The sequence below is a fragment of the Rhinopithecus bieti genome, unplaced genomic scaffold, assembly GCF_001698545.2.
Source record: "Rhinopithecus bieti isolate Rb0 unplaced genomic scaffold, ASM169854v2 scaffold_9581, whole genome shotgun sequence".
NCBI lineage: Eukaryota > Metazoa > Chordata > Mammalia > Primates > Cercopithecidae > Rhinopithecus > Rhinopithecus bieti.
The window spans coordinates 4,238,810-4,263,290 of record NW_016806413.1 but is presented as its reverse complement, the minus strand read 5'-3'; the positions used below and the strand labels follow the sequence as shown (position 1 = coordinate 4,263,290).

The 24,481-nt window shown below is 43.8% G+C and overlaps 1 protein-coding gene across 5 annotated transcripts; it reads right to left on the bottom strand.

The window, feature by feature from the left end:
* Positions 1-9,850: 9,850 nt before the first annotated feature.
* On the bottom strand, positions 9,851-23,349 carry LYZL4 (lysozyme like 4). Of its 5 annotated transcripts, none has more exons than XM_017876372.1 (5): positions 23,162-23,349; positions 19,872-20,102; positions 19,606-19,758; positions 17,136-17,214; positions 9,851-10,107 (listed from the first exon to the last, which is right to left on the bottom strand). In XM_017876372.1, exons 2-5 carry the CDS (start codon positions 20,008-20,010, stop codon positions 10,038-10,040), a joined length of 441 nt encoding a protein of 146 aa, XP_017731861.1. In that variant the 5' UTR covers positions 20,011-20,102; positions 23,162-23,349; the 3' UTR covers positions 9,851-10,037. The 5 variants fall into 5 exon arrangements, with proteins under 5 accessions (XP_017731861.1, XP_017731862.1, XP_017731863.1 ...); XM_017876373.1 differs by having other exon boundaries at positions 19,872-20,083; XM_017876374.1 differs by having other exon boundaries at positions 23,272-23,343.
* Between the last annotated feature and the right edge of the window lie 1,132 nt (positions 23,350-24,481).

Genomic DNA, 24,481 nt, shown 5'->3' with positions numbered 1-24,481 from the left:
TGCTAATTTCCTCCACCTCAAGGCTTAATATTACTCTAGTCACACACTTTACTTTTACTCCATATTTTATTTCTTCATTTCCTCACCTGAGGATGATAATAATAACATACTGTGCGATATTTCATTTAATCTTCACGGCAATCCCTTGTGCATTGCTATTGTTGTCTATATTTATCTCCATTTTGCAGATGAGGGAAGTGAGACTTAACAAGATTAAGTACGGTGCCCGAGGTCAGGAAGTCATAGAGCTGGAATCCAAATGCCTGGTTCATAAGGTTGCAGTGAAGGACTTCATGAGGTAACTTATGTGAACCACCTAGCATGGGCCTCATACAAACAGAGAATTTTCACGTGTGTCACTTCTTACAACTATAGGAGAGATGAAGAGAAGATAGGACATGTATTGCCTCTCACAGTTAAGAGCTTGACTTCTCCTGTGAAGGGGAAACACAGATCTCACCCAAGGCTGTGGAGGGAGAGCCATAGAGGGTGAAGCATCCTTATCACCACACCTGCCGTCCCTTGGTGCTCCACGTGCTGCCTCCCCCTGACCCCCCACCACTGTCCCTGCTCCAGCACCCCAACTCTCCCTGCTGCCATTGATTTCCTTTTAGACAGGTGTGCGGGGTGGGAGGTTCAAAAAGAACAAAAGAGAGAGGAAGAAAAAATTTGCCAGGAAGATGAAATTTGCCCCGCCTTCTAAGCTCAGCAATTCTGCCTCAGTAATTCAGCAACATGGATCACCTGCCTACCTCCCTGGAGACTAGGTCCTCCTGTCTCCAGCCACGGCTACCCCTCCCACCCAGCTTGGCCCTCCTTGTCAATCTCCTCCTGCTTCTGTCTAAAGGGGGAAGCCTCTCCTCAGCTGATTGTTGAGACTAATCTCACTGGGCCACGGAGACCTTTCCCACCTGTCAGCCAAGCTGTGGTCTTCACCTCCCAGGCTCCAAGGTAGCAACAAACACTACAACCGCAAGGTAGGTCATCACAGCCTCCAGGGGTCGTGAGCAGGAGAGTGATTCTCACAGCTCCATCTCTCCTTTTCCTCCCTGTTCATTCATCACCCTGTAAGTGGGACTCCCTTCCCCGGAGTTCATTTGTGACAGTGGGTGGCCAGGAGAAAAAACAAAAGGGGAGTCCTATACAGAAAACAATGTGTAGAACGAAATGTTTGCGGGCAGTTAGAAATGTCCTTCACCTAGCTCTGCACATGCTTGGCAAGAAAAGAACTGTTTCTGGAGTCTCCAGTCCAAGGGTCAGATTTGTATCAGTCTCCCAGTAATCAAGCACACCTGGATTTTATCCTGATCTTAAAAGTGGAAATGACAAACAACAAGCAAAGCTCCCAAAAGACAAGCAACTTGGTGAATGCTCACGGCTGGTGAGCAACAGCACAGACACAGATCAATCTGATGATTCAACCCAAGCTCCTTCTACCAGGCTTGGGGGTTATTCAGAAACTGTTTTTCAATTATTCACAGGCTGCCTCAGGAAGTGAAATAGGATGTGCAGAGGGTCCCTCAGAGAGTCATGAATGCCAGCAGAGTTGAACGCTTCTTGAGATGCTCAACACTAGAGAGGCAGCTCCCAAAGAACCTGGACATAAACTGACACCAGCAAAATGTTTAAACATTCGCTGAACAAGCATTCAGAATTGCTAAGCTAGTGGTGTGAGCTTTATTTTTAATGAGTGTATGGGTAGATGGGATCTCTTGTAAAAATTACAATCAGTCCTGCTGAGGCTGTTTTTGACATGTGAATTTAAAATTCCATCTTCCTTCAAGACGAGTGACAGATAACAAAAACATTTTGTGATGACAGCTGCCCTGACTGGGAATTGGGGAGGGGTGAGTGGTGGGGAGGAGGTAGGGAAGCAAGGAAAGTGTGGCTGCGAGGCATCAGAGAGCCCCAGCAAGGAGGGCTCTGTGTGCCTTGCCAAGAAGCTTAGGGCTACTGAGGGACTGAAAGCCACATGATTGTGCCTGGGCAAAACAAACGTTATTCGTTAACTTCAAAGTGCAAATGGCCAAGACATTGTCTATTGGCATCCAGCTCCACTTGCACCTGCTTCTCTGTCCTCCCCAGGGTGGTGGGAGCAGGGACCCTAGGAGGTGCTCATGCTGACAGGGTTCTGCATGCAGTCTAGACTTCACCACAGAGATATATTCATGGAGAACTAGAAGGCAGAAGGGAGGTAACAGACATTCTTCCTTTGACAGAAACTGTTCTGGACAGAAAACGTGCCCCTAGACTTCACAGGCCAGAATTCTTGTCGTAGGCCATGGCTTCCCTGCCAGTTACCTCACTCAAGGCTGCTGAGTTGCTGGGGAGTTGGCAGCAGTTTCCTACACATTTCAGACATCCTAGAAGCAGCAGCAACTTTCTGACTCCCTGCACCACAGGTGCAATGGTAAACCCTACTGGTGGCTGACTTTTGCTCCTGTAGCTCTTCTGTTAATTTTGCCAGCAACTAATTCCACAGAGCCTCTGGAAAACCCTGATAGGAGAGTCACAGCATAGCACTGTAGGGTCTTAAAGAAAAGCTGTCCCCTATTCCAGGAATAACTACTTTCCTTTTGAGAAGCAGTTCCTACCTCACTGCTAGGGCTGACTGTAGAAGACCACATGATCTGAATGGGCCATTGTGAACTAGATATTCTCTGATTGCCCAAGTCACAAAGGTGGCTTTATACATGCAGCAGTATGGCATCATCCAGTGACAGAAGTAATATTGGTCTCAGTCAGGTCCTGAAGGCACCAGCAGGTGCATAAGCAGGATTCCTATAGTACTTCTCTCCACTCCCTCAGTCTTCACCTATGGTTTCATGGGGAGTTCTTTATGATCAGTTGACTGAGGAAGAAAAAACTCAGGCCAAGTTCACGAATGGATCTGCACAGGGTGTTGCACCAACTAGATGAGGAGTGCTACACATTATACAGAACATAATGGGGAGGGAAATTCTCCCTCTGGGCAATACTTTAAACAAGACCATTGGTTGTTCATTTTGCCTGGAAAGAAAGATGTTTAAAGGTAAAGATCTATGCTGATTTACAGTAGGTAGGTAATGATTTGGCTGGATGATCAGGGATTTAGAAGGAACAAGACTAAGAGATTGGCGGCTATAAGGTCTGGAAAAGGGATTTGCAGATAGTCCTTTTGGAATGGGCACAATGTGAGGATATCTGTATCCTGTGTGAATGCACGCCTTAAGATGCCCACAGCAGGCAAGGCTTTTAATAATCTGATAGACAAGATGAGCTGTAGATGTCAGCAGCCTCTTTCCCTGGTGAACACACCTGGTGAACAAACAAAGTGGCTATGGTGACAAGGATGAAGTTTTTGCATGTTCTCAACAACAACGATTTCTCTTCTCCAAGACTGGCCTGCCCAACCTACCAATAGCAAAGACCCTGTTGATGATATAACATCAATCCCCAGAGGAACTAACTGGATACTTTGTGGCAGGTGGATTACATTGGACCCCTTTCATCATGGTAGGAGCAGCTATTTTTATATTTACTGGAATATGTGCCTGCCCTGCTTGCGATGCTTCTGCCAGCTCCACCATCCATGGCTTTACCCATTGTTACGGTATCTGCATAGCGTAGGTTAATTGCAAGTGGTGGAGATTGACTACATGCCTATTTCTAGGGCAAATAACCCTTGGCTGATACCATGGGATGTATTAACTAAGACTGATGTTCTGTACTCTTGGGTCAGTGAGTTACTTTGGAACAAGATGAATCAGCCTGCCAGAATAATTGGACTGATAGTTTGCACCTGGTTTGGGGGTAGCCTTGGAAGGGGGATTTCAATTACTAACACTGGCCACATAGCTACAGCATGCTTATATGACCAGCTCATTTTAAGATACCCCAACCACAACCAGGCTGTCTGCTACCGAGATGTTTGACATACATACCCATGGTAATAAAAGACCTGGAGACAATGTATGTCCAGTGTGACCCAGCATTGTGAGGATAAAGAAGTCTGCACCTGAGCTATCTGCACCCCTTTCAATGCATATCCATTTTCTGCTACTATTGCACTGTATGTAGAGATGTCTATTCAATAGTCAAATGGAATGTGTAACAGGTATTTTTGTATGTGAATTTGGAGTTTGAGGGAAATATTGGGGAAGAAATATATCCATATTTAGAAATCATAAAAACACTGATGATATTTGCAACTATAGGAGTAGATGAAAACAGAGAAGAAATCTGAGGACTGAGCCGAGGCCCCTCCAACATTGACCAGGAAGAGGAGGGGACACCAATAAAGGAGCTAAAGGAGTAGTGACCAGAAAGAGGGGAAACATGAGGAATATAGGCGGCCCAAAAGACAGTGAATTTGGTGTTTTAAGGAAGGAATGATCAATCATGTCAAATGGTGCTGAGAGCTAAGATGTGGACTAAGAATTGATCATAGGATTTTGCAATATGAGACCATAATAAACATGCTTCCAATAAAGTGGATTGAAGAGAGAAGGGAAGGTAATGCAGAGAAGAGTGGGAACTTGGACAAGTTTTTTGAGGAATCTTTTGAAGAAATGGTAGGAAATCAGAAGCCAAGAGAGACTGTTTTAAGTGAGAGATATTACAATATCAATTTTAAGAAATGGTAGGAAATCAGAGGCCGAGAGAGACTGCCTTAAGGAGGAGATATTACAATATGTTTCTTTGATGGTCTAAGCAATCAAGCAGGGAGGGAGAAAGTGACAGTACATTATCACTTCTCTTCTTCTTCTTTTTTTTTTTTTTTTGAGACGGAGTCTCACTCTGTCACCCAGGCTGGAGTGCAGTGGTGCGATCTCACTGCAGCCTCTCCCTCCCGGGCTCAATCAATCCTCCCACCTCAGCCTCTCAAGTAGCTGGGACTACAGTGCACGCCACCACACCCAGCTAACTTTTTGCATTTTTTTGTAGAGACGGGGTTTTGCCATGTTGCCCAGGCTGGTCTTGAGCTCTTGGGCTCAAGTGATTGGCTTGCCTCAGGCTCCTAAAGTGTTGGCGTTATAGGCATAAGCCACTGCACCTGGCCTCTCACTTTTCTCTTGTAAAGTGAGACAAGACAAGGGGAATTGAGATCCAGGAACCAAGTGGAGAGGCCTGCCTTAGCTGGGAGCACCCACAGTTCAGAACCATGGGGAATGGCAGAGCGTGGTTGTAGACAGAGGTGGGGATGGAGCTGCAGATGGTCTTATCTGACAGCTTCTATTTCCTCAGTGAACTAGAAAGCAGCAGCAGCAGCTAAGAGGGTGAATGAAGGAGGAGGTGTGAGTTAAAGAGAGAGGAGAAAGTGTGAAATAGTCATCTAAGAGGTCAGAAATGTAAAGGCGCACTTGATAACGGTTTTTAAGAATTTAAAGTGACGCTAGTCAACAGAATTTTGTGGAAATTTTTTTCTTCTCTAAATATGTACAGCTACTTGGGTGCAAACGCAAAGTAGGTAAAGTTGGTTGTAACTGGGACTGGGTAGCCAGGTGAGTATGTCGGAGGGAGGAGCACAGAGGATGAGGATGCATGCATGACATCATTATGATGGTGGCTGTGGAATCTGAGCCAGGGCAGGAGAGAAGTGAGGACATGAGGTGAGGGACAGTGTGAGGGTGATAGGACCAATCCTTAGAGATTCCAGTGGAACCAAAGAATTTTGGCATCAGAGAGCTGCTTGAGGGATACAATGGAAAGATATGATGTGGTGTTCAAAGAGTGGGGTCTTAGAATTGAGATTTTTAAGGTGGTGGAGTTACTAGTAATGGCAAAGCTGATAGGCTGAAGTGAGGTGGAGGACAAGATCTTTCCAGGTGGTGACCTCAAGGAACCAAGATGCCAGGGTGCTGGTGACTTGCCTAAATAAATACTGAAGCCACCAAGAATGATGATTCCAATAGTGGTAGAAAAATAGTGAGCCAGGAGCCAAAATCTTCAGTGAATGAGGGGCAGGAACAGGAGAATGCAGGAGGAACACTTACTTCAAAGGAGGTACAGGACTTCAGGGAGGAAGGAGGAAGCAGCCAAGGGGAGCAGAGGCTGCCTGGAGCAGAGGCTGCCTGGCTCTTAACTGAGACGTATGCAGGGTTTGAAATACAAAGCAAAACCACCACAACTTAGGGACAGTCGTGGAAAGCAGTGTCCTGAGGGTGCATGAGATACAATCTTCTTACTCCAGTAAGGGACTTGAACAGGCTACACTGCAGGATACACATGGCACCAGACGTGCAAACACACACACACACACACACACACACACACCCTAGGCCCTCCTGGTGGCAGATCTGTAGCAGTGTTTTTACTCATAAAGTCAGTATGGTGCTGGGAAGCAGGTGAAGGGCCCAGAAGTCAGAAGACCCCCATGGTCTCACTGCTGCCCCCTCAACATCAACACTGTGTAGCCAGTGCAGCCAGGGTCGCTCACTTCATTGCAGGTAGGAAAAATGAGGCTCAAGTAATTAACTGACTCAGTGAGAAGTGGCAGAGCCAGGAACGATCCCTATGACTGCTGACATTTTCCAACCCTGTACTCTTTGCACTAGCCGGTTTCTTCCAAGTTTCCTGAAGATCAGAGCTATCTGGAGAAGCTTTGGAAACACAGATTCCCTGGACCACATCTCTAGAGATATGGATTCAGTAGGTCAGACACACGACCCAGGAATCAGCATTTTAACAGTTGCTCCAGGTGATTTTTTGTTTGTTTGTTGTTTGTTTGTTTGTTTGTTTTTTGAGACAGAGTCTTGCTCTGTCGCTCCGGCTGTAGTGCAGTGGTGTGATCTTGGCTCACTGCCACCTCCACCTCCTGAGTTCAAGTGATTCTCATGCTTCAGCCTTACAGGCAGCTGGGACTACAGGCATCCACCACCATACCCAACTAATTTTTTGTATTTTTAGTAGATATGAGGTTTAGCCATGTTGGCCAGGCTGGTCTCGAGCTCCTGGCCCCAGGTGATCTGCTTGCCTCAGCCTCCCAAAGTGCTGGGATTACAGGCATGAGCCACCGTGCCCGGCCTGCCCCAGGTGATTTTTACTATGACAGAAGCTTAGAAATGCTGTAGATTCCCACACTGTCTTCTCGATTTATTTTGTGCAGTTGAGAAAATTCCCTCAATTTCCCAGCCTGTGAACTGGGCACCAACATGATGACCATTGTCCTGCACTAGTTGCCTAATACCTCTTAAGTGCAATGTCTTAATTAAAAAACTAGATACCCAATTTTCCAGCTAATGGAGTAGAAAATTAACACCCATATAGTACCAGGGTTTGGAAGGGAGCTCTGTGGGGGGATATAGGTTTTGAGGAGATACCAATCCCAACTTCATCACTTACCAAACTGGAGTAAAGCCACATTATTTAGCCCTAAGTCTCAACTTCACCATCTGTAATAGGGGTATGTTTCATAACTACCTTAGGAGGTTTTGCAAGGCTTGAAAATATTGTGTAAATGTCTGTGTAATATTTATACAGTTGGCGTTAATATGATAGTTGCTGGTAACAGAAGTAATAATAACAGGAGTTGTTATTGAGATTTCCTAATCCAGCTTGGATCATTCTGTAAACCAGACAAGGGGATCTGCCCCCAGAATGAGTGCTCACTGTAACACCCATTATCAGTGGGCTTGGGCAACCCAAGAGAGACTGTTCCAATCAATACACTAACATTTGCTTTGTCCTCACGCCTCACGCCCATGTTGACACAAGTGTCCATTAGAGGATGGTGAGCCGCAGCAGAAGCAATGGGCTGGAAGGAGGCGGCAGCACGCTGGATTTGGCACTCGAGGAGACACTGTTTTCATCAATTGCAGGTTATTAATTCTAGGTTAAGGTTGGGTTGAGGTCATGTGCATTATCATTCTTGGACCCACCCTCGGAAATAGTGTGGGGTTCCCAGCTCAATAAAAAAGTTGATCAAAGTTTCACATTGATCTCAACTGCAAGTGCCGCTGCCAGTAATTTTACTGTATGATTCATGCTGTGTGGTTGGGGAATATAGAATGCCCTCCTCTCTAGAGAGGAGGGAAAGCCACAAAAAATTGTTTGATTAAGCTCAACAATCGTTACTGAACTTGAGTAAAAGTTCTGTCTCTGAAATTCTAACTTATAGCCATTTCTTCCTTCTCAAAGTAACCAAGGTGAAGACAAAAAGAAGGGCTGAATTGATTTGGATCCTGCCTGCCTTTCAGGTAGCCACTTTTTACCTAATTTCTTCCATTTTTTTCTAAATTACAACGAGTAACAATAAAGAGTTACATACATCATAGTTTGTCTGTATAACGGAAAACTGTGCAGTTGTTAAAAACGGTGCTAGGATCCCTGTTGTAGACTTGGAAATATTAGATCACAAAATATTGAGTGAAAAAAGCAAGATACAGAACTGTATGTTTAGTAGTAGTCCATGTCTGTAAGGGAAAAATGTGCACACACACACACACGTAGGGAAGGATACACATGAAGTTTAACACTAACCATCCCTACGTCAGGGTTCCCCACTTTAGCTACATAACAATGATGAAAACTTCTGTTTCCAGTGGGGGGATATTCTTAATTTCCTTCTTTATAACTACTTATGCTACCCAGGTTTTCTTCATTAAATATATGTTGTTGGGGTAATTTTTAAAATGTAAGCAATAAAAAGGGACAGCCCCAAACAGGGACTTCAGCACTCCTTGTAATGGTTTTTTAAATGGCAATACCTAAAGATCTAACATGGCCAAGCTCGGTGGCTCACGCTCCTAACCCCGACACTTTGGGAGGCCGAGGCTGATGGATCACTTGAGGTCAGGAGTTCAAGACGATCCTGGCCAACTTGGTGAAACTCCGTCTTTACTAAAAATACAAAAATCAGCGAGGCGGTGTTGGTGCGCACCTGTAATTCCAGCTACTCGGGAGGCTGAGTCAGGAGACTTGCTTGAACCTGGGGGGCTGAGGTTGCAGTGAGCCGAGATGGCACCATTGCACTCCAGCAATGGGTGACAGAGCAAGACTCTGTCTCAAAAAAAAGAAGAAAAAAAAGAAAAAAAGAAAGAAAAGAAAAAGAAAGAAAGACTGTGTTCTCCAACCCCCATGATGGTGTGGGTCCCATAGGTGACCTGACCTGCTGAGCAAATACCTCTGCTCTCACTGCTGCTGCTATCAGATCTCAGGCAGGTGTGTCCAGGAAGCCCAGGCTGACACCTAGGCTCCATCCCATGAAAGAAGCTGTAAGCCACCAAGCTTCTAAAATAAACCCCTTGCTACTTAAAATTGAAACAAATGTAGGGGAAAAGTGTCTTACCTTATTTGTTTGCCTTCTTTCTAAAAAAGCCAGATGCAAAACTCTCTAACTACAGCATTATCATAGCATTTTTGAAAAAGAATAAAAACCCTATGCAGAAAAAAGACCAGAAGGAAATGCAACCAAAACATAACAGCAATTGTCTTTGAGTACTGAGATTATAGGAAAAATTTTCTCCTTTTTAACATTTCTGTATTTTCTCAAATTTCTCTAGTGCAAATATGTGTTACTTATAATTTTAGAGACTTTTATAAGAAATGAGCAACTGTCATTTGATTCCCTTCATAGACGTGCAAAGAGGATTCTGTGGTCTCTCCCTTCCCCCTGTGTGTCCCAGTGTGGACATGCCTTGGCTGGAGGTCCTGCTTGTACCAGCCTCTCTTCCTCTCTTCTTTCCTCTTTGGTTCTACTGTACCTGTTCTTCCTCTTCCTGTTTAGTATTGACATTCATGGACACATCTTCTTTTTCAGATAATTTCCTTCCTTCAATTCCTCCATCCGAGATTAAATAATAATAAATCACAATAATAGTAAATAATGGTGATCATAGAGATAATCATAATCAAAGCAGAGATCTTTGGCCCAAGTTGAGTAACTAGTTTGGTTTATTCTGCATCCTGCAACCCCGGATGAAGCAAACTTTTGTCCTTTTCCATCTGGAGCTTTTAAAGTGGTGAGATCATCAACAGGATTGACTGAAGCAGCAAGCAGAAAAGCACCTTCATTCACAAGATGCAGCTGGTGAGTGCTGCAGGGGGCATGCAGGTGGCTACAGCTTGCAACCATCCAGCCACCGCGCTAGGGTGTCAGAGTACTGGCAGTACCGGGACCAGGTGGGCCTGTAGAAAGAAGTGAACAGGAGGGAGGGGCTCCTCAAAGTCAGAACTCAAGGTCTCCAGGGCTTCACATCCCCACTCAGGCCATTTACACCCTTAGAGACTGAGTTTGCCACCCCTGCGGTGGGCAGCATTCTGAAGGCTTCTGTGCATCTCCAGTGCTGTCTCCACCACATCCTGGCATGAATACTGGTGCTTCCTCCATCCTAGTGCACACATCAGCCCCTACCTCATTTCATAAACCCCACATGGTGAGATGAGGAAGCTCAACTGTGAACTGTGAAATTCTCTCCCAACCCTGCAACGGAAGTATCATTTGCTTCTCTGAAGTGAGCTTCAGAGAAGTTCCGTGACTTTCCAAGTCACATGATGAGTCTTTGGCAGACCCTAGGCCTGCAAATAGAACCTTTGTCCCCTGGGCCAGGGCCTCTTTCACCTTTCCATGTACCTGCTTCACTCTTCACCTTCCAAAATTCCTTCCGACTCTTTAGCGCCACCTAAGTCAGCTGCATTGAGTTTCTCTAACCTTTTTTCCTGGTGCTTGTAATAGTGATTCCCTAGTTCTGGGTCCCCGTGCCAGCACCCAGGCTTTAGGTTCTCCAGTCCCTATCTCCGGGGTGGGGAGTCACCCAGGCCAGCTGTAAGCCATTAGAAACCCTGTTTGGTCATCCCATCCCTCAGTGGGAAGGTCTCCATGGGTCTTCCAGGGTAGGAGGTCCCACAGTGGAAGACAGGACTGTGGATCTCTGGCCCCTCATAGCTACAGAGTGGCATGGAAGCACACACACAGGTATTTTCAGAAAGCCCAAGGCTTTGCATAGCCCAGGGCAGACATTGCTGAAGGGACTCCTTGGGGACATGTGTGGTCTTAGTCTTCTCCCTTCCTGTCTGCCCCAACCCTCCAGAGCTGACCAACTGAGCTTTGGAGAACACGTGGCTGCCTGTTAGCTTAATAAGAGCTCCCTTTACTGGGAACCTGAGCAATAAGAAGGCCTTGATCTGCCTGGCTTAGCATAGCTCCACTCAGTGCCATACACTAAAGATAACCATCTTTAGTGTTTTAGTTCATTAAGGCTTACTCTAGAGAATCAGCCAAGCTTCCACATTAATTGGAAACCTGGACCATATATGAAAGGTATTTCGAACACTCCAAAGATAGTTAACATTAATAAGGGGACTTTCACTTTAAAATTACAGTCTATTAAATTAGTGATGAAAATGGGTTAATGATTAAATAGTATTGAAATCAATGACTAGCCATTTAAAAAATATAAAGCTGCATCCCTGCACCTCACTTTTTATACCAAAATAAATTCCAAGAAGGCCAACATTTTAAGCATTAAAACATAAAATCATATTCTATTTTAATTTATCTAACAAAATTTAATACAGGGCTTAATTTGTGTGTGTGTCAGCACTGTTGTAATACGTGGCTTACAATTTTGGAGTACAAAAGACCTTTCTAAGAAAGAGATGTTACACAGATCCAGAAGCCACAAAGGAAAAAAACCAAGGGATTTGATTTTGTGAATCTGTGAAACTCTTGTAGGATAAAAATACCATAAAATCAAAATACAGATAACAAACCTGGAAAAATAGTTAATGCAAATAAAATGAATAAAAGTCTAATAAGCCTAATTTATAAAAGACAAATAAAAGACCAACATGAAGAAAAAAACCATTAACAACACAATAGAAAAATGGACTAAGTATATAAGTAAACAGTTCACAGAAAAATAGCCAATAAACACATGAAAACATGTTCAACTTCCTTTGTAATTTCAACGTGCAAAGCAAAACAGAATGATATCACTTTACACACCTCAATTTTCCAAAACTACACAGGTTTTTAACACCTCAGACTGGTGAGCTGAGGAGAAACAGGCCCCTTCGTGCAGTGTTGGTGGAGGGGCCCCTTCTCTGAATGGCAGTTTAGCAACCGGTCTCTCCAACGTTTAAATGCACCAAATAGTCTAATAAATTCCCTTCAAGGGATTTCTCTGAGGATACAATTGAAAGAACATAAAAGTTCTAAAAGCAAGATGCTTATGATAGAATTTTGAAACAGCAACACCAGCAACAAAAATGAAACGAACTAAATTTTCATCATTAGAGAACTGGCAGATAAATTACCTGCAACATCTATACAGCGGGGCACTAGCAGCTGTTACAGCAATGACAGAGACCTTTAAGTAGTAATAATGCCGATTTGTGAGCTCTATTAAAAGATGAGAAAAAGCAAGGAGCAGCTCAGAGTGGACACTGGGATTCCATGTGTGTTTTAAAATATCTGTGCATACATTTTTCTCTGATTTCTAAGAATATTAACACTGGTGACCTTGAGGAGGCTGCTAAGAGGGAAAGGGTTTATTTTCATTTTTAAAGATAATAAATAGTAAATTTAAAAATAAAAATGTTATGAATGACTTCAGGGTAGTGGCCCCAAATGCAGCCTCAATTTTCAACAAGCACATGGGGGCATCCATTATGTGTCAGGCACAGAGCTAGAGGCTGGAGATATAGAAGCAGGAAAAACAATCTCTTGTTGAATTTTTTAGGTTGGTGCGAAAGTCATCACGGTTTTGCCATTAAGAGTAATGGCAAAACCGCCATTACTCTTAATGGCAAAAACCACCATGACTTTTGCAACAACCTAATAGTTCCAAAGTACCTTGAAGACACAGAAAAACAAAACAAAACAAAAAAAGCAACAACAAAATGTCTCGGCCTCCGAGACAGACATAACCTTCTGGATCAGATTCTGGACAAAGTCTCTGCTGCCTTCAGGGCCCATGATTTATAGTAAAGAACACCACCTATGCTTCCACTAGTGAAATTTGTCCACCTGCAGGCCTGTCCTTTCTCCCCCCACCACCCTACACTGACTCTGCTCAGAAACCCTGAGTTAGGACTCACTGGAGTACTGGATAACCATACTTTGGTTGCCTTCTACATAACCAGAGCATAGATCTTCTGTGTCACCCATCCCCATCTCTTTGAGTAGCCTGGTGACCTGAGGCTTGGAATAGCACAGATCCAGGATTGATCATATTGCTGTGACCACAAGTAGGTTATTCTACTTCTCTATGCCTTCCTTTTCTCATTTTGAAAATGAAGATAAGAATGCTCACTGCAGGCCGGGCGCGGTGGCTCAAGCCTGTAATCCCAGCACTTTGGGAGGCCGAGACGGGCAGATCACAAGGTCAGGAGATCGAGACCATCCTGGCTAACATGGTGAAACCCCATCTATGCTAAAAAATACAAAAAACTAGCCGGGCGAGGTGGCGGGCGTCTGTAGTCCCAGCTACTCGGGAGGCTGAGGCAGGAGAATGGCGTGAACCCGGGAGGTGGAGCTTGCAGTGAGCTGAGATCCGGCCACTGCACTCCAGCCTGGGTGACAGAGCGAGACTCCGTAAAAAAAAAAAAAAAAAAAAAAAAAAGAATGCTCACTGCAGAGGGATTTGTGAGGATTCAATCATGATGTGCATATAAATGCAATCAGTTAAGAAATTGCAGCTATTATTATAGGATTTCCTCTATTGTAAGACATCTTCTATTCTAAGATTCATCAATGATTTAATAACAGCTTTGGGGGTATAATACATTGATTACAAAATAAAGCCTAGTTTCAGAAATACTAAGATCTGAAAAATTGTGCCGTCTGGAACTTAGGAAATATGACATTCTTTCTAGATCTATCTGGAGATTACAATGTCCAGAATCAACCAGGCAAGTAATTATAAAATGTGGGACAGGGGGAGAAAAGGTAGGGGAAGAAGGAAGTTTGTGATGGTGCAGTGTTCACTGGGTAATGTAGGCCTGCCACCATAAACAGCGTGGATAGAGATGGTAGCAGTGTAAGCTGGAAATGGAGGATTTTCTTGCCCTCCATTGGTTCAGCATATCAGAAAGACACTCACACCAGCAAAATCTCCAAACTGGAAACTAGACCAAGAGAGGTGCACACCAATCTACCCCCAGATAGACATCAGAGAAAAGGGTCTGGCCATAACCCAAGTAACAGTGAACAGAGACAAGAAAAAGCCACACAACCTGTCCATTTAGCAAATACTAAATATGTGTAATTCTGTCTTTATTCAAGGAAGAGTAAAGAGGATAAAGCTAACATGGAACCTATGGGGAAATATCACAAAAAGAAAAGGGGGCATCATAATAAAATTTCTTTATTAATTTTTTTGAGACAGAGTCTCACTGTGTTGCCCAGGCTGGAGTACAGTGGCACAATCTCAGCTCACTGCAACCTCCGCCTCCCAGGTTCAAGCGATTCTCCTATGTCAGCCTCCCAAGTAGCTTGGATTGCAGATGCGTGCCACCACGCCTGGCTAATTTTTGTATTTTTTTAGTAGAGATGGGGTTTCGCCATGTTGGCTAGACTGGTCTTGAGCTCCTGACCTCAGGTGATCCACCCACCTCAGCCTCCCAAAGTGCTGGAATTACAGACATGAGCCACCACTACCAGCACATCATAATGAAATTTATTATGAAATAACGTACTACAGGATCCAGAAGTAAATTTTATAGAACTGACATCCTCAATAAGATGTCACCAGATATGACCTTTGGAAAAGTCATGAGAGTTAAGAGACACTAAAAAAAGACAATAGTATGAATTTTTAAGGCAGATGGATAAGCTAACACAGAATTGCAAAAAAGTAAATAAAATGTAATAACCAAAATTCAGCACCCATTCATTATTTAAAAAAAAAAAAAAACTTTACTAAACTGAGATGAAAAGGAACACAATCTGATTAAGAGTATCTCCAGATACTTAAAACATCACATGTAATGATACAATATTGAACTTCTCTACCTGTGAGACTAGAAATGAGACAAGGATGCCACTATTGTTACTTCTATTCAACAGTTACTGGAGATCCTAGCCAATGCAACAGGGCAAGAAAAAGAAAGAAAGGATATTGCAGAGCCAAACGTGAAAGATAAAACAGTAAAGCTTTTAGGAAAAAAGGAGAATATCCTCAAGACCAAGGAATAGGCAGATATTTGTTAAAATAACCATAAAGGGAAAGCAATAATAAATTAGACTACATTATGACTAAGAACTTCTGTTTATCAAGACACTCTGGAGAAGTTAAAAAAAAAAAAAAAAAAAAAGAGCCAAGCATGGTGACATGTGTCTGTTGTCCTTGCTAGTTGGGAGGCTGAGGCAGGAGGATCACTTGAGGCCAGGAGTTCCAGGCTACAGTGAGCTATGATAACACCACTGCACTCTAGCCAGGGTAACGAAGAAAGATCCCATTTCTTTTCTTTTCTTTTTTTTTTAGATGTCTTTTATTTAAAAAAAAAAAAAAAAAAGATAAAAAGGTAACTCACAGAATGAAAGACAGTTGCAATACATATATCCAACAAAAAAAATTTATCCAGAATATATAAATGTCTCCTACAAATTAATAAGAAAAAGACAGCACAATAGAAAAATTGACAAAAGATTTGAAGAGGCACTTCACCAATGGGGATATATAAATGGCCAATAAACATTTGAAACCTCATGAGGAAAATGCAAAGTAAAACCATAATGCAAAACCACAACGCGGTCATGAGAATAAACTGGAAATTACCAAACGTGGTTGAGAATGTGAAGCAACTGAAATGCATAATTTCTGATGGTAGTGTACATTGATAAAAATCCCTTTAGAAAACTGTTTGACACAATATGCCAAATCTGAAAATACACTTATTCTATGACTAGCAATTTTATTCCTTGGTAAAAACAATAGAAATCCTTTTATATTTGCATTCACCAAAAGATAAGTATAGACTGTCCATGGCAGCACTAAAAACGAAGAAACTACCAAATGCCCACCAATAGAGGAATAAGTAAGTAACCCGTGGTGAATCCACACAATGGAATACCATATAGCAATGAGAATGAATTGCAACCACACACGAAAACATAAACAAATGCAACACTCGTTGAAAGAAGTCAGGCATATGCCCAAACTCTTGTAGGTTTTAGACTCTTCTAAGCAAATATCTGGCTAAAGAGGAAATTAGAATTGCAGTTATTTTTGGCAATAAATATACAACAATCAGTTAATATACCAAATATATAAAGAGCTCTTTCAAATAATATAATTTGAATTTTAAAATAGGTAAAGAGCAAAGATGAAAAAAATTACAAAACAATAGTAATATATAACAAACACGGGAGAAAATGGCCTAATGAGATATCATAAAAGACAAAAGAAGGTAAGACAAAATTGTTATTCACTTTTTTATTTTTTATTTTTTTTGAGATTGAGTCTCACTCTTTTGCCCAGGCTGGAGTACAGTGGCGCGATCTCGGCTCACTACAACCTCTGCCTCGTGGGTTCAAGCAATTCTCCTGTCTCAGCCTCCCAAGTTACTGGGACTACAGGCACACACCACCACACCTGGCTTTTGTTGTTGTTGTTGTTGTATTTTTAGTAGAGACAAGTTTTCGCCATGTTGGTCAGGCTGGTTTTGAACTCCTGACCTCAGGTGATCCAACTGCCTCGGCCTCCCAAAGTGCTAGGATTACAGGTGTGAGCCACCATGCCCAGCCAGTTATTCACCTTTAAATCGCAAAAGTTTTATGATTGGTGAAAATGCAGTAAATCTACATTTTACTAAACCCTTTAAACAAATACGGGCCTGCTGGATTTCACAATATGCATCAAGAACCTTAAAGGTATTCAAAAACCTTGTAGGAACTTATAGGAAAGAAACAATCAGAGATTATCATAATAAGCACAGATTTAGTTTGAAGATGTTCATCCTAGCATTCTGTAGAACCCTAAACAAGATTTGGGGGAAAAAAGTACAATTCAAGGCAATTTCTGATAATTGTTTCCCTCCCTCTGTGGCCTTGAGGTTGTGGAACTCAATGGTTTTCTGCTACTTACCTTGGTGAGTGAGAGCCTTTTAGTTTGGCACTGCAGATGCGCAACAGCCAAGATTTGGCCAAGACTCAGATTAGAGATCATGAGTGAAAGTCGTTAATACAGACTACATAAAAATGTACGACTTACCATGCTCCCATCCCTTGTTTTCCTTTTACAATGGTCTTGGCACATTTAATTGTCTTCTCTAAATTAGGATTCAGTAAAGCTGTGGGGAAAATAAAATGGAAGATACCATGCCCCCATGTGACAGCTAAGTTAGAGTGATATCAGGGAAGGTACAGGGTGCTCACATCAGAGAGTCTTCCAATAATAAATCAGTCCTTAGATTTTTATTAGACAACCCTAAGGAGGTAGCAGGATGTAGTCATCTTTTTACCAGATCTATTGATTTTTTAACTTGTAATTCTTATAAAATTTTTTCCATTAAAATATATTGATTAGGCTACAGAGAAACAGCTGATGCCCAGGATCATGATCTGTTCTAACACTTCACTTAACCTATCTGTATCCTTGTTCCCCTTTTAGCCTCTAGGCATTTTCCTTACTATCTTGCCAACTCAGTCTGGGACTTTAAAAGAATTTTTTTTTCTTTTCTTTGTTTACATTCTACCTAATGGGAGAGTTTTTCAGGATATACAGTCCACCATATTTTTATCACAACACACAGTACCACCTCTATTACAGACAGATAATTTTATGTGTCTCCCACTGGATTCTGGAGAGATGGAGATAAGATAGATAGATAGATGATAGATAGATAGATAGATAGATAGATAGATAGATAGATAGATAGATAGATAAATAGATAGATTTCTGCCTATGAAATATAAATTACAGGCCTACCATATTTCTCTTTTTGCCTTGGCTACCAGGAAGCTCTGGGTGACACTGGATGTACCATCATTTCAATTTAAATTAAATGAATTTAATTAATTTAAAAATGTTATTAACTTACACTTTTAATGTGTATGTCTCCTCAACTAGACTGTGATTGTTATAATTCACTAAGGGCCCTGCCTGGCATTTTATGTACATTATTCCATTTTATGTTCACAGAAACCCTAAGTGGTTGTTAATGTCCCCACTTTACAGATGGAGGGGCTCTAGAAGTGACTTATACAAGCTCATATCGTTCTTAACGGCAGCAGCTAGGATTCCCACCAGGTTCCCACAGAGTTCCTGTGCCTTTTCCTCCTACTTTGCAGTCCTGCCTCTCCTTGATTCGGAGAACGTTCTTACTCTTCTCTGGCGCTAAAGGTCAATCATAGGGCCCAACACAGACAGGTACTCCCCAGGCCGCATGAGAAGGCTTCAGGCCTTCACTCCAACCCCTCCACTCTGTCTCCTAAAGACCCAGCTCAGAAGCCACAGGCTCTGGAATGGTTCTCACCCATCAGTGTGGAGGGAGGTTTGCTCATTAGGGAGGATGCTGGGGTGCTTAGGCAGAAAGACTGCCTCAGATGTGAGGGAGACCTGGCCCGGCTGCGTAGCCTCTTGGTTTAGCCCCAACTCAGGAATCGCACTGCTTAGGTCTCCCTCGCAGCTCTACCACCGCACAGCTGTGTGGTTTTGGGCATATACTTACCCTCTCTGGGCCTCAGTTTCCCCATTTGTAGAATGGGGATAACAGTACCCACCTCATGGGTATTTAATTAGATTGATTAGATGAATTAATTAGATGAATACTTACAAAGGGCTTAAAAGAGTAGCTGGCAGTTAACAAGCACTAAAATGGCAACTCTGTAAGGCCTGGCACTTAGTAAGTGCTCAATAAATGCTCATGCAGGCCGGGCGCGGTGGCTCAAGCCTGTAATCCCCAGCACTTTGGGAGGCCGAGACGGGCGGATCACGAGGTCAGGAGATCGAGACCATCCTGGCTAACACGGTGAAACCCCGTCTCTACTAAAATACAAAAAACTAGCCGGGCGAGGTGGCGGCGCCTGTAGTCCCAGCTACTTGGGAGGCTGAGGCAGGAGAATGGCGTGAACCTGGGAGGCGGAGCTTGCAGTGAGCTGAGATCTGGCCACTGCACTCCAGCCTGGGTGACAGAGCAAGACTCCGTCTCAAAAAAAAAAAAAAAAAAAAATGCTCATGCAATGAGTGAATCCTGGCAACCACCTCCCCTTGATCACAGGTACTTGGGACCGCCTAAGAGCAGTGGGCAAGCTCCCCTTGGGATGCCCAGCTCCTGTCTCCTCCCAGTAACCAGTTCTGCCTTTCAAAGTGGCAGCAACTGCCCCCTTAAAAAAGGGAGAGGTGGCCGAGCATGGGTGAAATCAGGCCAGCTGGAGCCCTCTGCTCCCAACCTTCAGGCTCTGATGCCTGCAGTCTCCTCTCAACTTCCCAACACCTCTGCCCATTTCAACAGGGGTCTCCATCACTCCATCCTAGGTTAGCCTGCCTGACTCCCCACAGCCTGATCTCACTGTACCCTCAGCAGTGCAATGCTCAGCCTCCCAGGGACCCACGCTGGATATGACTCCTGCCACGCCCTCTTCTTTGTAAACTTTGTAAACTCTGGCCATCTGGAAGGCAGGCCTCTGACACAGCACCACAGCCTCCAGTGCCCCTGCACAGAATGGAAAGAGAGACTTACCGGAACATGACATGTGGCAGCGGTTCCTGCCATGGTCACCGCACCAGTCACTGCCACGAATCTGAAAGAGGCCAAAGCCAGTGTAGCCATCTTGTGTGTTCTCGTAGATGGCCATGGGGTTGAACTTGCTCTCGAAGTAGGCTAGGCACACCCCTAAGATGGAACAGAAGGTGTGTGACTCTGAGGACAGCTGGAGTTGGGGATGCCCGGCCAAGGAAGGGAGGGCAAGGAGGTGAGAGGAGGGAGCACTAAGGGGGCTTACTCACAGTTCTCAAGGCTGTAGCCCTCAAAATAATCCAGGCCTCCATCGTGGAGTTTCTTAGCCACTGTGCAACGCCCCAAGATGTAAGCACCACTTGGAACCACCAGGTAGCCAAGGAGGGAGAGAACCACGAATGCCTTCATCTTCTCCAGGCTCCTGGCAGCTCGGGGCAACGATAGCCAGATGAGTGAGCAGAGTCACAGGGCCACTGGTCCTCTGAAGGGAAAGAAGGGCACTGTGGGGATGGGGGTGGAGCACACTTCAGTGTCATCAGAAAAATAGGAATCTCACCTGGTAAGGCATGACACTTCTTCCCATCCTAATTCTCTGCTTTGTGTCACTGCAAATCTGGGACACCTGAAACTCCACCCCTTCTCCTCCTCTTGACCTCCTATTTTCTAAGGAAATTGCACTCTTGAGGCCCCCCTCCCAACCCCAATTCTTTCCATCCAGCAAAACCCATTGACTCCTTCTGGGTTTGTATCTTACTCGTTTCACTCTGACATTAGATACAGATGCTCAAGACCTTTCTTCCCTTTATTGTAAAAGTAGACTTTGGTGATTAAATACATATTGGAAAATGGAAAAGAGAAATTTAAAAAAAGAAAAAGCATCATGGCCCCACCACTCCAGCAGGACCATTACTGACCTGTTGAGTTATGTCCGCTACTGCCTCTTATGCGTCTTATTCCCAGTTGTGTCTTTGTCCTTTACACAGTCTTGTCCCTAGATTTTCTATAAACCAAACTCCCCTGAGTTTTTCCCTTGCTGCCCATGCAATGAGACAAGCCCAGACCTGCCACATACTAGCCAGACAACAGACAAGTCATTTAGCCTCACAGTGCTTCTGCTTCCTTGTCTTTAAAAGTGGGGTCACTTGGGAGGGGAGGGCACTCAAAGATTGGACTCTTGAGTTTAGCCTTCTCCATTTCTTTTCCATTTTACGTGGCTGTCACCATCTAAACCCACTGCCTCCTCACAGCAAGCTGAGTCATAGCCCAGCCTTCTCATCTCCAACCCTCCGGGCCAACTCATGCAGGTGGTGTTTTCTACCATGACTGAGAAACGTCCCCAAAGCAGGTACAAAATGTCACTTGAAGAACACTGCTAATCCCCTCTTCTTACCACAGCAAACCCACAGTTGGCTTTCCAAGCCCTCCATGATCTGGCTTTACCCCATCCACCCTTTATCAGGACGAATCTATTCAGTAAACTCGGAATTCTCGTGGCGCTCCCTCTCTGGATGCCTCTGCACCTCCCCACTGCATTCCTCTGGCACACGTGCCCTCATGCATGGTTCTTCCCAATGCACAGGGCCCTACCATGCCTTTCCCCATTCAAATATTGCTCCATCTTGAGGCCTTACCCCAGGTGCCAACTTCTTGGACCCTGATGGATCCTCCATAAAAGTTCCATTTTCCCTCTGAGCCCCTATTGCTCTCAGATTTTTTCCATGACACCCTGCAGGTGATTGTCTTGTTTTGTGCTCTATCCCATTCCTCAGACTAGAATGTCCAACTGGAAATTGGAACTCATCTTCCTCCTGGAATACACCATAGCCCCTAGCACTCCATCGTTATATATCAACTGGCCAGTTCATTGCACCTTCCTGTTTGTCACCGTTCGCAGGTGCACGTCTTCTAGGCTGTGTACACCTACACCAGGGGTTCTCAACCTTGGCACGTGGGCTGGAATATGCTTTGTTCTGGGAACATCCTGTGCATTGGAATCGTTTAGGAGTACACCTGGCCTCTAGATGCCAGTAGCTAGATGCCCTCAAGTTATGTCAGACAAAAATGTTCCTATGAGACAAAATTGCTCCCTGTTGAGAAATGTCAAACTTGGGCAAAAGTTAGAAATAAGTATATTCATGAATTAGAAGAATTATACTTTCAAACATTTGTTCAAACTCTCAAGCTGCATGATTAGTTGCAGACATGGCCAGTACACCAAATACAGTATCTAGGAGGGCCTTGCATTTAAGAGCTCAGACTTGGGAATCAGATTGCGTGGGTCCAAGTTCCGGCTTTACCCCTCAATGGCTGAGATATCAGCGATCCCATTAGTGATCTTAGACAAATTACTCAACCTCTCGACTCCTCAGTTTCCTCATCTGAAGCACAGATTATAACAGTACTTAATTGTGTTGATTTGAAGAGTAAGTGGATTAAATATGCACAGCACTAGATTTTACTTGCGGACATTTTTCTTAGCTCTGGTTGCACCCCTGCCCTTGTATACCTATGTATCAACCCTGTAAGTTGTGCACATGTACCCCAGAACTTAAAGTATAATAATTTAAAAAAGTGATTCTCAGTGCATGTTTCATTTCCCAACAGAGCAAACAACATTTTCTGGTAATGTCTGTCTTCCAAAGGGCAGGCCTCATCTCAACTCACAGAAGGCATACTGAGTCCTCTCCTCCCCTCTCCCGCAGAAGCCAGTTCATCAGGGTGTGCCATCTATACTTCTTCCAGAACCTATTCACCTGTCATCTTCTTTTCTGCCATCTTCCTAATCCAGACCACCATCAACTCTAAGGTGGAGGTTTTCTAACTACACTCCTCTACTACCTACTCCTCTCTGCTCCCCTAAACCCACTGCCCACACAGCAGTTGGAAAGGCGTTTTATAAAGCATATGTCCAGTCACATCACTAATCTCCAGTGGATTCCCCTTGCACTTTGAATAAGGTGTCCACTCCTCAGCCTGGCTGACAAGACTTTCTGATGCAGCTCTGAGCACCTCTGCGGTCTGAATTCACATCACTCTCTCGTTTGATCACCTTCACTCTGCCATAGTCACCTGGCACGTTTCTTTTCCTTGAATATGCCAATTTCATTCCCCTCAGGTCCTTTGCACCAACAATTCCTTCTACCTGGAACATAACTGCCCTGACCACTACATATGAGCTCGCTACCTCAAAGAAGATTCCTTGATCACTGCCCCATCAAAAAAGACGGTCTTTATTTTCTTCATACCATTAATCAATATCAGGAATTCCATTGTTCATTTATCTGTTCACTTGCTTATTTTCTCTCTTCCATACCTGAGTGTAAGCACCAGGAATGCAGAAACCTGGTCTGTTTTTTTCTCTTCATTATCCCCAGAACTTAGAACAGAACCTAATACAGAGTAGGTTCTCAATGAAACTTTGTTGAACGAATGAGTGAAAACCTCCTCTTCCCAACTGAACTGTCATCAAATGAGCAATAAGTGAATTTGCTGATGAGCACCTCCTGCAGCTGGGTGTTGTCATGCCTGTTACCCTCCTGCCCACCATATACCCGCCTACCAGTCCACCAGCCCTTCCAAAGGGTGGCTTTTGGTGCCTTTCCAAGGGGAGGGGAAGAACAGCCACTGCAGCAGCTTCGACGTATGTCGCAGGGAAGTTGCTCCACCTACATTTGGTTCCCTGGATTTTTCAGATGCTACTTCATTAATCATCCACTTGTCTGCACCCAAGAGTTCTCCATGACATGCTCTTCTAGAACCCTTTCTATGACATCAGTTGCTATGCACCAGGATATTCTGAAAAAGGGAGGGTCTGTCACCATCACATTTGTATTAGTTTTCTATTGCTGCTGAAGTACATTACCACAGATTTAGTGGCTTAAACAACACATTTTATTATCTTAAAGTTCTATAGCCCTGAAGTCAGAAATGGGTCTCACAGGGCTAAAATTAAGGTGTCAGCAGGGCCGTGCTCCTTTCCAAAGGCTTTAGAAGAGGATTCATTTCCTTGCTCATTGAGGTTGTTGGCAGAATAAAGTTTCTGCAGTCGCAGGGCTGAGTTCCCTGTTTCCTTGCTGGCTGTTGGCTAAGGGCCATTCTCAGCTGCTGAGCACTGTCTGCATTTCTTAGCTCTGTTGCCTTCCTCTATCTTCAAAGCCAGCAAAGGTGAGTCAAACCCTCTCACACTTTGAATTTCTCTTGCCTCTTCTTCTGTCATTGTATCTTTCTGACCCACTTTTCTTCCTCCCCTTGCACGTCTAAGGACTCATGATTAGATTGGTCCAGCTGGACCATCCAGGATTATCTCTGCTTCTCAAAGTCTTTAACCTTAAACACATCTGCAAAGTCTCTTTTGCCATTCAAACTAACATAGTCAGAGGTTCCAGGGGTTAGTGTTACTGAACAAAAGGGATTCAATGCCTTGGAAGCCAACACTATGACACTGGGTGTTTAAGAAAAGGCTTTTTATTGAAATATAAATATTTAATTTTAAATATATTGTCAATATAGTGTCAATTTCCAAGGAGACAGCAATGTCAACCTCAAATCTGTCACCCTGCAATGCAGGATTTTTATTAGAAAGAGTTTAGGGAGTGGATTCTAAAATTAGAAGGTGATTTGGTGGAAGAAAAGGAAGGGCTGGAAAGTCCTGGGTCATGTGCAGTTATCTCTTCATACTCTTTTATGGGTCTCCCGTACTATTTTAGGGGAAGTTAGTATAAAGTATGCCTTATACTAACTTTGTATAAAGTTAGAAATTTAGTCTGTGGCATCAGCAAGCTTGTTCTGCCTAGACTCCGGTCGGCCATCTTGGTTCCAGCTGATTTCAGCCAGTTCTTTTATCTCATAAGGAGAGGGAGTTTCAGTATTTCAGCAAGTT

What these genes read in the sequence shown, in the direction of transcription:
- LYZL4 (XM_017876372.1), bottom strand. Translation starts at nt 20,010, where the DNA reads ATGAAGGCATTCGTGGTTCTCTCCCTCCTTGGCTACCTGGTGGTTCCA. An exon ending in CTGCCACATGTCATGTTCCG is followed by an intron (nt 17,215 to 19,605) that starts GTAAGTCTCTCT and finishes TTTTCCCCACAG; the next exon opens with CTTTACTGAATCCTAATTTA. An exon ending in AAACAAGGGATGGGAGCATG is followed by an intron (nt 10,108 to 17,135) that starts GTAAGTCGTACA and finishes TTCTTTCTACAG; the next exon opens with GCCCACCTGGTCCCGGTACT.